The sequence below is a fragment of the Astatotilapia calliptera genome, chromosome 20, assembly GCF_964374335.1.
Source record: "Astatotilapia calliptera chromosome 20, fAstCal68.1, whole genome shotgun sequence".
NCBI lineage: Eukaryota > Metazoa > Chordata > Actinopteri > Cichliformes > Cichlidae > Astatotilapia > Astatotilapia calliptera.
Genome location: NC_137441.1, coordinates 4454580 through 4470023, shown reverse-complemented (window position 1 = coordinate 4470023; position 15444 = coordinate 4454580). Strand labels below are relative to the sequence as shown.

Sequence of the window (15444 nt, the reverse complement as noted above, 5' to 3'; positions counted from 1 at the left end):
GTCATTAAAGCAATCTAAAATAAATGAACGAAACAACTGGGTTTTAAAAACTTGTTTAATTAAATTAATTAAATCAGCCAAACTATTTTTATAAATTGTCTCAATTGAAGAACTAGTAAAACCAGTTAATTAACAATAATTATCTTCAGTGTTATATAGTTGCTTCAGTGAGTTTTATACTGTAAGATAAATGTTAGGGCAAGAACCCCAACAATCAGATAATCCCCTGCGAGCAAGGCTAAGTAATAGTGGGGAAGAAGAACTCAGTTAGGCCCCTCCAGGATCAGGCTAAGGGCACATCTGCTACAAGCAACTGATGAATGAAGACAGAAAAAAGGAACACTGAGAAATCAAATTTAAGCCAGTTTTTGAAGTTAGTAAAAAAGGTCCAATGTTAAAATGCCCAATTTTACAAGAAATAGAAGACATAAACATGTTTAGAGGCTGCTCCAAATCAAAAATGTTGTCATCTGATTATATTTTCTCTGTGCTTCAGTTTTGGTGACTGAAAATTTAATATTGTATTTCACAGGTAGCATTGTCTCAGTGTTCCACCTGTACAGTGTATAGATGCAGTTTTCCATCAAAGCCAGATAGCAGTACCTGATAACATTTCACCCTCCTGTCCACATATGACATCTTCTGGCTCCGCCGATAATAAGATTACAGCTTCAAAATGCAGAACTTGTGAGATCGCAGTGGCTACGTTCTGATGTTATCTTTGTCTTGCTCCTTGAACAACAACAGCCATCAATCAGATGCAGGTTTTTGTTGGCACTCAATAACATAAAACATCGTCTCAAACTCTGCGGCATTCAAAGCATATAGCATGTACTCTGTTTTCAGAATTTTATGACACAATTACAAATATTAAAATATTTCCATGTGAATTTTAAAATTATTACAGACTAATGAATAAATAATTTCAGTTGGATGAAAACAACAGGAATGTTGCGTTACGCTGACATGGGCATCACTTGGTTTGAACCCAGTGATGTTTTTTGGTAAATGCACAGCTGGAGAAATCTATGAAACCCAGATTCACCAGCAGTCTGAAATGTGACACACCAGCAGCTCCACCATCCAGCAGTTTTTTCTGTAACATTAGTGATGATGAAATCCACAGCTGCACTCCAGAAACTGTCCATCTTTGGTCCTCTACTTTGTGTCCATAATAGATAACCGCAGTCACTTGTGTTTAGTGGGAAGATAATCCAGCTCATCGCTCTCCTCTGGTCCTCTGATGTCCCCAGAACTCTTCTCTTCATCTGATCAGACACAGGAGAAACACAATGAGTGAACCAAAAACAAACAAAACCAACAGGTATCATAAAAACTCCTGAGTGTGGTTTACATACAGATGTTTTCAGATGACAGCAGCTCAGGAGTACGAATCCTTCCTTCCTCGTACTGAGTTTTCTTCTCCAGGAGTCGCTGTTTGCTGGAATTTATCTGAACTGAACAAACAGGAAATGGATCTAGTTTCAGTTTCAGAAAAGTTTAGGACAGGTGTTCAATAATGTCTGAAGAAACTAAGGTGTGGTCCTTTAATGAGTTGCTCACATACTTGAAGGCTCTGGAGATGTTGACTTCAGGGACCCTGCAGGAGAGAAGCCGTAGAGCCTTGCAGTTGCATCTGCCGTGGTTTGCCCTCTAGTCTCTGGTCCTGCTGGGGCCCCTCTCAGTGCTCCGGGTGCTATACTCAAACTGGTGCTATTGGGCTGGGGAGGGAAATTGTACTGGTCCTCAGTGGGCACCGAAGGCTGGTTGCACTCAACCTCTGTGAGCCTAGCTGGACTGCGATACTGGGCTTTGGTGGAAGGAGATGAAGACCTGCAGCTGGTCCCGTTTGATCTCAGCTGAGAGCGAAGGTCGTACTGGGAGAATCCTCTACTCTCGTCGGTTTCACATGGACCAGCGAATGAACAGGAAGACACAGGAGGGAAAATGGATGACGGGGGAAGAGATGATGATGAGTGAAGTGGGTCAGGAGTGGCGAGGGTGAACAAAGAGGGAGAGGAAGAAAATTTGGTTGACTGTGACACTTGGTAGGTATCCTCCAGTGGTCCCAGTTTACTCAGCTCTTTGGAAAGCTGTTGTATATTAGAGTCCAGAGAGCGGGGAGGTCTGGGGAAGGACTGGTAGGGAGGCTCCCTCACCATTTTATATACGTCTTCAAGAGATGCACACACCTATGAAAAAACAAAACAACACACTGAGGTGAAAAACAGGAGGATCCAAACAGGAGCCCTGAGGAACTCCAGAGTGCTCTAAGCAGCAGTCACAGAAGTCCAGATTAAATTAAATTGCACCACAACCAGTCTGAACTGACAGGATATGCATCTGAAGAAGTCTGCAACCACTGAAACTACATCTGAGGAGGTCTGGAGAGACTGAAACTACATCTGACAAAGTCCAGATTAACAAAACTGTTTAAGAGGAAACCAAGTGAGTGTGGCTGGCTCTTACATCTTTCATTACCGGTCTCTTCCTCCTGAGTTTTGCCAGACACCTGCAGGCCAGATCCGCCAGTTGCAGGCTACCAGTAAGCTCAGCAGTACCCCCTGCAACGAAAGTGAACACAACAGGTAACAGGAAGGACATGGAGCAGGCACAACAAGGACAGGGACTGTGGTCTTAGCTCAAACACTGACCTGAAATCAGCCGTTTGTCAAGATGCTTCCTCCAAACTGCTTCAGTTGAGCCACCCGGACCTTCCTTGATGTCCTCCACCAGGTCCTTCTGCAAACCAGAATCAAAACCAGGGTAAGCCCGACTCAAACAGACCAGGTTACCGGCAAGGAAACACACCAGCCGGGTTTGGAAGGATTCTGCCATTTTCCAAAGCTTCAGATTCATCCATCCATCCATCCATTCGCTTCCGCTTATCCTTTTTCAGGGTCGCTGGAGCCTATCCCAGCTGTCATAGGGCGAGAGGCGGGGTACACCCTGGACAGGTCGCCAGTCTGTTGCAGGGCCTACTCACAGGGACAGACAACCATTCACACTCACATTCACACCTAGTGGCAATTTGGATTATCCAATTAACCTATCCCCACAAGCTGCATGTCTTTGGACGGTGGGAGGAAGCCAGAGTACCCGGAGGGAACCCACGCAAACACGGGGAGAACATGCAAACTCCACACAGAAAGACCCCGGCCTGATGATGGAATTGAACTCAGGACCTTCTTGCTGTGCGGCAACAGTGCTCACGACCGTGCCACCGTGCTGTTCAGATTCAAAACAACCCAATATGCAAATCAACTGTGTGAGCAGGTGTGTGCTATTACCAGGTATCTGTCTCGACCCATCCCATCTTTCTCCAGAGCTCGACGTCCAGTCAGCACCTCGAGCAGCACCTGAAACACACACACGGATGTGTGGACACACACACACGCACCATTTTCAGACACTTGCTGTGTTTCTCTTCTGTTTTCTAGTCTCAGAATAAAAATGTTCAGTTTCACGTCAGTTCCTAAAACAGGATATTTCCTGTTGCCAACTCTATAACTTGCCTACAACTAACGAAGATGTTTCTCTAACTAATAGATGGTTGTAACTTATTTTATAAACAAAACCACCTACAAATTATTATGTTTATGATATTTTTTTTATGGTTTAATGGCTGATGTTTTAGTGTATTTAATTATGCTTTTCAAACGTATTTATGGAAAAGCTTGAAGCTTAGGGTGCAAATTATGCTTTACAGTATACTAGTATTACAGATCAAACGATAACGCCGTCATACTTGAAGTCTTTCTGTTTCCAGGTACTTTTTTTTTTTTTTTTTTAACTTCCGTGCTTCGGTTTCAAAATCTACAACTTCTTGTTTACATCTTTTGTGGTGTTTAAAATATTTTCTAGAGGAACAATCAAAATTGAGGCCTGCAGCTGTAAATCTTGCTACTCCTCAACGGTTAGCCATGGTCCACATCGAAGCATCACATCATAGTGATTAGGAATTAACTGCATTAAAAATCAAGTCCTATAATATTAAAAACATACATGTTTCACACAATTTTCCACTGTTGTCATAATAGAAATGGGCCTGTTTCTGTACCAAACTACAAAACGTTATTGGAAAAGCAGAAATATTTTTATAATTAGGACTATATGAATACACAGAGTCCTCCCATACTGCACTGAGGCCCTGCGACATCTCACCACTCCGAAGCTGTAAACGTCCAGTTTGGGTCCCAGCTCTCCGCCTCTCACGTATTCCTCCGGCAGATAAGCCAGCGTTCCTCTCACTGTTGTCGTTTTACCCACGGATGTCGTGCTAGCTGCCGAGGTGCCGGTGGGTACAAACCGAGCCAGACCGAAGTCTGAAAGCTTCGCCGTCATGTGACTGTCCAACAAAATGTTGGAGCTGGAGAGAAACCGATGCACATAAAGAAAAAGAGTTCAGGTTAACACACCAGGTGAAAGCAGAGGCTGTGTTTTTGCCAGTGCGTCGCCATAGTGCAAATACTCGCACTAACAGACTTTTAAAAAACAAAACAAAAAAAACAACAACAAACACATCACAGATGACTTTTTGACATCACTCAGCCTTATAACCAGGTGGACCACATCAACTGTGATAAATGAGTAAATGTGGCGGTAAATACACTTCATGCAAATCATTTCATTACTTCTTCAACGGAAACTTTATCTTGATGTTTTTTTCCTGTTACCTTTGTATGAACTGTGAAATGAAGGCATGAATTTCAACTGAAACTTTACCCGACGGTCTGCCTACGCTGACGTGTTTTACACACAATTCAGAGGAAAACAAAAATGATGGCGACCTCCAGATAGCAGAAGAGGAAGAAGAGGGGCTTGAATGTGTATGAACAAGCAAGACTGTAGCTCGTAGTAAAAAGTGCTTCGACTGCTCAATGAGAAAAGTGCTATATAGGTACTAGCGCAGCTTCCAATTCAATAACATAAATAAAAATAAATTCATCATCAAGGCTGGAATTTGATAAGGGAATTTATGACCTATAAGCAGAAATAATATTTCTCACTTTCAGATTAGTTACTCATCGTTTCCAGTCATTTCTCTCTTCCTGCTGGAAATAATCCAGTATAGCTTCTGCTTTCTGCACTTTTCAGTGACTCATGTCAAATAAAAGACTGTAATACAGCTGTTCACTTTGATCTATTTAACACATGGATTCATAAATACACTGAAGAGCTCCAGGGTGAAGATCACCTTTTCACATCTCCGTGGATCAGCAGCTTTTCGCCTTCAGGGGGGCAGTGGAGAAACTGCAGAGCTTCTGATGCGTCTTTAACAACACTGACTCTCTGAGGCCACGAGAGCACCGCACACTCCTGAAACACACACACGGAAATAAACACACCCATGGAAATAAACACCCCTCCGAAACAAATAAACATTTGTAAATTATGTAGTGTGCGGGGTTTTCCCCAAGCACTGAAACTCGGGTGCAGGACTGAGTGTTTTTACAGAGCATCATGGAGAATGCACATGAAGAGGTAAAGGTGATTAATAAACACTTAAGAGCTACCATCATTATTTAACAAGCCTTTCATATTTATAATCACTTCCCATCAGTGGATCTTATTTATTTGTATATCACAATCTTTTATTCACATCTACTTGGAGCAACAGATGAAGGCCGATACACTGGGTGTATCAGGTTTCAGTGTTGCCAGCTTTCTTTCGGTAATATTGCAATAATATTGCGATAATGGCAAAAGCCAACACTGAAAAGACCCAGCAATGACCACCTATGACACCCAGAAAGCACCCGAGTCCTGGGAAAACCTGTGAAAACCCTGGAGTTATCTGAGCCGTGTGCATCTGTGTATGTGTTACGTTGTGCAGCTGGTCCTCCAGAGATCTGTTTTCCATGTAGCTGTAAATCAGACACAATGACCCTCCTCCGTCACTGAACCCTAAAAGATCCACAATGTTGCGATGTCTGAATCTGAGGAGGACACACACACACACACACACACTATAACAACCATGTGACTTTAATCAGAACAGATGAAATCTGCTGTATCTCACTGAGGAACTTCACCCACCTTGACAGTTGCTCCACTTCAGTCTGGAAGCTCTTCTTCAGCAGAGCCCAGTCCAGCAGCCCGTCCTGTCAAAAACAGCAGCAATTCTGACCAATCACAATCTACTTCCTGGCAGTAAAATGGACCAATGAGAAGGCTTTTTCAGACAGTGAGCGGTCGACCCCTCTCTAATTATCAGTCGATGTTTTTCTTTTAACTTTTCTAAAAAGAGCCAAAAGACTCTTTCAGACTAATTTTGTCTCCGTTTCCATGGCGGCAAAAACCTCGAAAATGACAGTTGTTTTTAAAAATCTGTCTGTGACAAAACCATAGACTGTACGTTTTTGACTCAGTCACTAGTTCCAGGTCAGACTGAATAAAACATGAAGATCATTTTGTAAAATAAAGAATCAAAAAATACTCTAATTGGCTAACAACTACTCACTCATTAAAACAATTAGCTAGAGGTGTCGTCATGGGGACTTGACTAACCAATGGCAAATGGCCTGGAGGCTACATTCATCTTTTATAGGGTCCGTAGCTGTGACAAGCCAAAACAAAAGCCTGCACAGCCTTTTTGATCTATTTCCAACTTTTGTGTTGCTTAAACTTCATTGTTCATGGCCTGCAGGTGGCGACTCCTCTGGTTACATAAAGACTTAAAGGGCCCTTTCCTCAAAATAAAAGTGTGCAACACCATTTCTGACTTTTTTGTATTTCATCTCATTTCCTTTTATTTCTTTGGTGCCCGACAGTTTTAACTTTCTAGCTCGAGCGCAGAAATAATCAGACGGTTGGGATCGTGCATACATTTACTCGAACTGCAGCGTAAACTGTAAGCAGAGTTTTTCTGTACCAGTCCTGTTGCTGCCTGAAAACCGCTCGCTGTCTGAAAACTCCTCAAGACTGAACTGCATTGTGATTGGCTGACCTCTTTGAATTTCTTGACGGCGCACTTCATGTCCTTCAGAGTCGCTCTGTACACGACTCCAAACCCCCCCTCCCCTATCTGCAGGCAGGGGGAGAACCCATTTGTCCCAGCATACACCTCTTCATATGACAGGCGCATCACTGCGATGCTGCTGCTCACCGCCACCATCACCTGGGGCTGGGGGATGACATCACCACCATCATCGTGCTTTGTTGTAGTGATGTATTTGTATTGATTGTTGAACAAACCTTGTGTAATGTGTGTGCAAGTATGCGCGTGTGAGAGAGAGACCTGGTGACGTTGTTGCACTTCAGAGCGCAGGCCCGGGGGGGGCGATGCAGGTCTGGGTAATGGACCTCCTATTCCTTTATTTACAGAATAAAGTAGTGACATCATCAGCGTCACAGAACAAGCCGACTGGACATACGTAAATGTCTGTTTATGCTGTGTTACCTGAGCCCAGTCTACAGGTGTCCTGCATAGGCGTGGCCCAAGGCTTTTTGGGAGGGGGGACAAACTGAGAGTCAGAAAAAGGAGATGAAGAAGGAAGATGACGAGCAGGAGCAGGAACATAGGAGTAAAGGTCCAGACTTCTCACCCCTGCAGACAGAGAGACAGAATGAGAAAAAGTCAGTCCTATACAAAAGGTTCTACTGAAAACGTGGACTTCAGGCACGTTGCACTAACGTATAGTGATGAAGTGTTTTAGGAGAATATGATCAAACCAATATGCGTACAGGGAGGGGTACAGCACTGAGGATGCTGTGCTAAGTGTCACTCTTTTAATAAGCAAGCATTCAGAAGATTCAAAAGCTTATGATCAGATTCCATCTGCTGATTCTAGTTCTGCATTTGACTGTTCGTCCACACCTGCAGCTCCAAAAACTCTTAAGTTTAGAAATGCCTTAATTATAAATTGGTTTTTATCCCTTTTGTCAAGTTAAACAATTCAATCTCCGTGAGTTCCCCTCTCCTTTTCACCTTGTATACTACTGGCTGTTGAGGTAACTGGACTAATTATGGGGTTATCAAATTCTCATCAAAGAATTTGATAACCCCGTTATTGTTATTATAATATATCCTACATGCAGGTGACTGCCCGTCTTTATCCCACAGGGATATCAGTGATTTCAAAGTGTGATGTAACTGTGATCATCTCATTTGAATAGTGATAAAAGTGAAAGAAAAAAAAAGGGTATATGTGCACACGACCCAGTGGCAATTGATGTCTGTACAATAGAGCACATATAAGTACTTGAGTATCTATATGGACAAATTCTTTAATCATGAAGAATACGTTGATTTTTAAATGTGAAAAATTAGCTCAAAGACTCCACTGTGTTTGTAGACTCAGGCTGTTTGAAGTGAGCTCTGTGGTTATGGGTATTTTTTTGTAATTCAGTACTTGAAAGTTTGATTAGATATGAGATGACAGCCTGGTTTGGCTCGCTTACAGCTAATTCAGAGTCTAAGATTGAGAAACTGATAAAAACTTCCATGAAAGGCAAAGGAAACAAAGAGAAACAGTTTCTCATGTCGAAATGAGGAAACAGTTGTTCATCAGACTCATAATTGATTCATTTTTGGTGCTGGTTTTATTGTGCGAATGCTGCTTTGTTTAGCACTGTTTGTCCAAGATTAATATCTAATGTGGTATGACTACACAAAGATAAGAGGCAAGTTTATTCTTATCTTTGCATAGTCTTGCAGAAACATGAAAACAAACAATAGCGTAAAGACGTTTTTATATCGTCATCCGATATATATCGTTATATCGAGCAGCCCTAACAGGCAGCATATTCAAGATGAAGTGATAACTAAAGGACAACAACTCTGAGCAAACCCAACAACTTAAAAAAAACATTTACAAAACAAAGCACCATATGTTGGTTGTGATCAGCTGTAAACACCTACAGCATATATCTGTGAAATCCAACACATTTTAAAACCTTATTTTCCTTTTTAAAAGACACTTGGGAACAAATATATTTAAGAATTTTTAATATATGGTCTTTTTTTTTTCTAGATGCAGGTGTAAATAATTCTTTATTGACTCCTATTCATCGAGGGCCATCTCACAAGCACCGCGGCTGAACTGCAGCCAGTTTGTGCACCGTGGCATTAACATTAATATACTATCCCTCGGGGTCAAAGGTCATGAGTGTTTGGAGGTAAACTCACAGTTCAAGATGACATCACGGGGGCGTAACAGCTGCAGATCCTCCAGCAGGTCGATCAGCTCTCCGACTTGAATGTTCCTGTTCGAGCATTTGACCATCACCCAGTGGGTCCGCCTTTCCTGCCTCTCAGCCAATCGCACGTCATTCTGATCCATCAGTATCCCCGAGGCTGTGAGACAGAAACAGTACAATCAAAAACTGCAGAAATATGAAGTAAACTGATTTTACAGACACTCAGACTTCAGAGGACAAAAACTAGCTCGCTATAAACAATCACAGATATAAAATGCAATAATATAAAAACAGCACAAACAGAACATGTGAAATATTAAAACCTAAAGTTTAAACAGCATTTGGTTGAATCCGAACAGAGAATTTCCTCGTACACGTCACAGTTCATCATTCTGCTAAAAACTAGTGACCCGGCTTCACTGGTAGCCATACACAACCGTACCATAACATGTTTAACAGATGTTTTCATGGAACCTCAGATCTGGCCTTCTTGTTCTTGAGTGTAACCAGTTGTTTGTGTACAAGAAAGGCATCCCTTTACTGTAGACTTTGACAACGATACATCGACCTAACACAGGATGTTTCTGACTCTGTAAGATGCTGTGAAGATCTTCTGAACCAAGGAGATAACTCTAGGGCTGCTCGATTATGGCAAAAATGATAATCACGATTATTTTCACTGAAATTGAGATCACGATTATTTGACGATATTTATTTAACCCTTTAAGACCTACTATGGAACCAAGTCCACCAGAGCTTATATTATTATTTTTTTTTTTTTACATGCTGTAGTGCCATTTGTGGGAGCATTTCAATACAACTGTTATAGCCCATATTTTAATAATATGTATGCATTAAGTCCATAGTAATTACATAAATTGCAAAAAAGTGCAATAAACTACAAAAAAAATTGAAAATCGCTTTTGTTTTGTTTACATATATTTCTACTTGGAGAAATTTAAGAGGTTTATCCCTCAAAACTTTAAATACAATAAAGTTGCAAAAAATAGTTTACAACAACAGGAAATTTATTTTGAGTGTCTTCATAGTTTTATTTTGGAGATACAGCAATTTTTATATACTGCAGGAAAAACAAAAAACAATCCTATGATGCAAATTTGCAAAGAAAACAGCAGGTGCCTCATTTCACTGTGGGAAGTGTTACGAACAGCTGATAGGATCGGCAAAGCGTGTTTCTGGAATATTATGTTTTTGTTCCTGCAAGCGCTTTTTATGCAATTTTTGCAAAGCTATATGTGGAAGGAAACCGTGACCGAGGACAAGCTGATGGCATCAGATGTAAGTACAACTCCTCCGGTTTCATATGCAAAACAAATTATTGCGCTAGCTTACACGGTTCAGGTTCTACAGGGATTTAAAAATAGTTACGCAAAACGGACCGGCTTTAAAGGGTTAACAATGACTTTAAAAAAATAATATAAAATAGTGTGCAACACCACTGAAGTTTTGTTTTTTTTTTAAACTCTTTTCAACCAATGGCAGTCACTCTCCAAATAACTTCTGCTTAGCTTTCCGAGCTTCCCTTGGGTCCTCTTAATCAGCGGTCTCCAACCTTTTTTGCACCACGGACCGGTTTATGCCCGACAATCCGGTTGTTCAGTCTGACGTCACTAGCCGTGTCTGGGTCTAAACTCCGCTGCAGGTCCATATATCAAACGATCACTGTGGCATTACTGAGAGCTGAAAAACTGTCTAAAGTCTTTCATCTATAATAAAATGATCAGCGTTCTGCTCTACCAGGTGTAACAATTGAGTTTAACATCCAGGCATCCATGAAAACGGAATTTATGACATTTAACGGAGTTAGAAGTTAGCAGGGAGTTAGCTCGCTAGCTTCTATCTAAATACAATATAGCATGTCCTGACTGCGGGGTTTTGGAAACAAATTAAAACATACAGCTCTGCTATCACTTCCAGCATAAATGAAGACAGAAAACTAAACAGCAGTGACGTTTGTAGGGTTACTGAAGTTGGGCTAGCTGGTATATAATGATGTGCTATGTGACCGCTAGCGACACAGCTATGTTAGCATAATATAAACAAGCTAACTTTTTTTCCACTCGATAAAAGTTAATGTGAGTGTTCTCGGTGGTCAGGAACAAATGTAATCGCATGGCAGGATGCTGTAAAAGGACCAAACTTCAGCCAGGAGAACAACTGAGATAATCCATCCACAATACGAGGTTAGTCATTCATATACTGCTGCATGGGCTGGGCTGTAGTTACATCGTAAGGTTTTAAAAACTGAGCTTAAATAAATGATTAGCGGTAATAAAAGCCGAGGGAGCTCAACAGTGATCACTGACTGTTTTAGGAGCTTTTTGAGATCAAATAGAAGAAAATACATAACATTAAACATGTTAACAACACAAAAGCCATATTAAACGCAGACTACTTTAGACCCGGAAGTAGGATTCGTCGCGTCATCACTGAACAACCGGATATTTTCACGGACCGGCCTTTAAGGTGTCGCGGATAAATGAGGGAGGGGCTAATAATCGGCTCAGTCATTTTTAATGATCGTTGAAAGCCCAGATCGTAATCGTGATTAAAATTCGATTAATTGAGCAGCCCTAGATAACTCTGTGATTTTCTTGGTTCAGAGATAATTTTGTGACACTTTCAGGCCTTCTGGTGTTGCCAGTGTATCCATTCTGTTATGCCGATTGCTGTCTCTCTAACAGCTTTATTTGTGTTTGTCAGCCTAATAATGCTTCCCTCATTAATATCAACACCTCTTTGTGCCTCTTTTTGAGAGTTAATGCAAATTTCAACGCTCTGAATCAACTCCAGATCTCTTATAGTCTTAGTTTGTCATGAAATAACAAAGGAACGAGCCTCCCTTAGCCAAGACATGGCCTCCAAGTTAATTGTCCAATCACTTTTGAGCCTCTAAAACTGTGCATGATGCTGCATTCCAGATACCTCTGAATCCAGATGTTGGAACTTGGAAATTAGGGCGTTCCAGAAGAAATGAGGAAAAAGAAGATTTGTTTTGGTTCTTCGCAAAGTAGAGACATTCAGGAATCACTAGCCTGCACCTATGGTATCAATTTGAAAATCCTAGATGACTTCCTTCTGAAAATCATCTGAATGCAATGATTAAAGAAAACTTGACCTCTGGCCTTGACCTTGAGGTCACTGAGATTCAAGCTCGTCTAAGATTGTTAGTAGATGGACTTATGGTATCAATTAGAAAACCCTACATTGCCTTGTTCTCAAGTTAACGTTATCATAAACTTGGGTGTCCACGCCACCCGCCTGGTCGGGGCAATGACAATTCCCATCAGCCTTTTACGGATGATCTGATATCCTCGTGTCGGTGTTGTTCCCACATCATCATAATAAATGTTGTTCCAGGTTCAACATTGCAAGTGACCAATCACATAGTTGTGACGTCCCCCTTTTGTGCCTTTGAAAAATACCGCCTTAAAAAAAATCTACTTCACTTGAGAGAAGAGAAACCGCTTCTGTCCGCCGATCCAGGAACTTGAATTCTTTGAATTTCAGGATTCTTTTCTTTAATAAACGGTAAACATTATACATATTGTCCTTACAGAAGCGGTTTCTCTTCTCGCAAGTGAAGTAGATTTTTTGAAGGCGTTTGTTTTTTGAGGTCGCGGATGACGTCAGGAGAAGGTGATTTGCATAGTTGAACCTGGAACAACATTATTTATGATGACGAGGGAACAACACCAACACGAGGATATCAGATCGTCCGCCTTTTACGGCTGAGGGGTAAAAATGGCTGTAACTCCTTGAAAGCTAGCGCAGTTCTTTTTTAAAAGCGCTCGAATTAAAGCTGAAAGTCTGCACCAGAATCACATCTAGATGATTGTTTTAAAATTTCACCGTGGTAGTGTACAGAGGCGAGAACACAAAAATACAGAAAAAAAAATTACTCCAAATACTTATGTAACCTCACATACTGTATGTTGAGGCATGTGATCTTATTTGTCTTATTCAGCGTGCAACATTTGCCCCCTTTTTTTTTTAAACATCTTTATCTGTTGGTTAACACTTGTGACTCGTGCTTCATCTGCAGTGTTGCATTAGAGTTCGTTTGAAAGATTTTCAAGGACATAATCAACGCACGTGCTGTCCACCACAAACCACAACTCCATCACCTGATGTGGGTGGGATACACAACAACTGGGCCCGATGCTTTTCAGTTTGGGAAAAAAAAAATGACCAGAGTTTACCACAAGGAGGAAGTGCAAAAAACCCAACATAGACCAAAGGAGCAAACAGGAAAAAGCACAGGCGATGGCAATTTATTGTTCTAACAACTGGTTTCATTTCATTTCAAAGAAGTGCTTGTTCTGCCGTCTCCACAGCAGGGCAAAAATGAAATTACCAGCAACAGCAAAAAATATGAGCTAGAACAGCCCACATTAGTGGTACTTTGTCTCTCTTTTTTGACAGCTACAACAAGCCAACCTTCACGGTTAAAACAAAAAAACGAGTATCAAAAACTGATTTTCCTTAGGGGCGAGCGTGGCTCAAGAGTTGGCAGCTCATCTTGTAATCGGAAGGTTGCCGGTTCGAGCCCCAGCTCGGACTCGGTCGTTCTGTCCTTGGGCAAGACACTTCACCCGTTGCCTACTGGTGGTGGTCAGAGGGCCCGTTGGCGCTAGTGTCCGGCAGCCTCGCCTCTGTCAGTGCGCCCCAGGGTGGCTGTGGCTACAATGTAGCTGCCATCACCAGTGTGTGAATGTGTGTGTGAATGGGTGGATGACTGAACGTGTAAAGCGCTTTAGGGTCCTTAGGGACTAAATAAAACGCTATACAAATACAGGCCATTTACCATTTTAAACTTTGTGGCTTATATTGACCAGGATAAGGCGCGATGTCTCGGGGATCACTGTGAGGGTGATGCAAATTGGAACTTATGGTGATATCAGAGAAAAGGTGCAGGTGGCCAAAACACTAAAGGTGAGGCTTCAAAATAACATCACAATGCCTGGCTCCATCATCTGTATACAGTTTCTGAGCCCTACATCTAAATCTTTTTTAAATCATCTTTTCTCCCAACTCTAACTGCTCTAGTATTTCTTTTCAGTGTTCCACTTTGACAGCTGTGAATGTTCTCTAATGCTTAAATTTTACTTTGTCGTTTTTCTGTAAAACTTCTATTTCAGTAGAAGAGAAGCTGCCAGAGGTCTTCCTCCCCACCATCACCAAATGCTGCTTATACAATGTAAAACTTTAAAAGTGTATTTCATTCGAAGAAAACTTAAGATTTTCAAGTCACCTGAGCTCAATATAGTACACCAACATAACAGAGCTCTACCTAATTTTTAGTCAAATAAAACCCGCACAACCTTAGTTAAGAGAGTTTACAGTAAAACTGAAAACTTCTGGATTTTTTGAGAAACCTCAAACTGTTTCTAATCACATTTCATTATGCGTCAGAACACACAGGCATTTCAGTTTCTGTCACATTCTTGTGCTCCGTATTTACTCAATATTAACCAAGAGCACTTACAGATAACGTCTACCAGAGACTTCCTCAAAACAGCCACCGGTGAATTTATCTATATTTAGGCTAACTGTAGTCAAAATGTGACCTAATATCGGAAGAAAACTGTACCTGATTTAATCTCAGTTGACACTCACGCTAAAGCAATCTTTTATTAATAGTATTATATATTTTACAACTTTGTGGAAATAGTTGGGACAGGTAAGCCTGTACCTGAGGGCAGACTGAGAAGGATGGATCACAGCTGAGGCTCTCACAGCTTGTTTAATTCTCATTTTCTGTAGTGATTTCACATGGCAGCAGTTAAAGTTGTTACACAGAATAAACACGCTAGAGTTTATTTTGGTGAAACACCCAATTAACGGTGGACTCCACCGTCCCTCCTACCCCAAGCTGCTGGCCTTTAGCTCTCAGTCAAAGTTCGGGTTCTGACTCACCAAAGCGGGTCCAGTCCTGGTTTGACAGCCCGTCCATGATGCGGCAGAACTCACAGTCAACGGAGGCGGGCAGGTTGTAGTACAATACGGCCCTCGGGTCTCCTCCCGACATCTTTACCTAACTCCTACAAGTTAGTCCACGCTGAAGCTAATAGGCTAACCGATGACAGCGGCCACCGCGGGGAACTCTGGGTGGTCTGTAGGGTATCAGATTCACACAAGGACCTGGATCACATCAGAACCGCCCGGAACGAACCTGTTCAATCACTTCAAAAACTCTCTCAAACTACAGGTTTGAGTCTTTCAGCGCTTCCGCCTAAAACAAGCTAGCTGCTTCCGCTCCGTACTACCGAAATAAAAGCC

General features: G+C 41.6%; 1 protein-coding gene across 1 annotated transcript; it reads right to left on the bottom strand.

Annotated features, from left to right (window-relative positions):
* Positions 1–37: 37 nt before the first annotated feature.
* irak1 (interleukin-1 receptor-associated kinase 1) lies at positions 38–15441 on the bottom strand. Its single transcript, XM_026154675.2, has 15 exons — positions 15082–15441; positions 9131–9298; positions 7403–7549; positions 7241–7314; positions 6950–7126; positions 6040–6104; positions 5828–5939; positions 5198–5319; positions 4165–4369; positions 3291–3359; positions 2655–2742; positions 2470–2564; positions 1568–2192; positions 1359–1457; positions 38–1268 (listed from the first exon to the last, which is right to left on the bottom strand). Exons 1-15 carry the CDS (start codon positions 15191–15193, stop codon positions 1189–1191), a joined length of 2238 nt encoding a protein of 745 aa, XP_026010460.1. The 5' UTR covers positions 15194–15441; the 3' UTR covers positions 38–1188.
* Between the last annotated feature and the right edge of the window lie 3 nt (positions 15442–15444).

What these genes read in the sequence shown, in the direction of transcription:
- irak1 (XM_026154675.2), bottom strand. Translation starts at nt 15,193, where the DNA reads ATGTCGGGAGGAGACCCGAGGGCCGTATTGTACTACAACCTGCCCGCC. An exon ending in CCAGGACTGGACCCGCTTTG is followed by an intron (nt 9,299 to 15,081) that starts GTGAGTCAGAAC and finishes TCTGTCTCACAG; the next exon opens with CCTCGGGGATACTGATGGAT. An exon ending in ATCCACGGAGATGTGAAAAG is followed by an intron (nt 4,370 to 5,197) that starts GTGATCTTCACC and finishes GTTTCTCTCCAG; the next exon opens with CTCCAACATTTTGTTGGACA.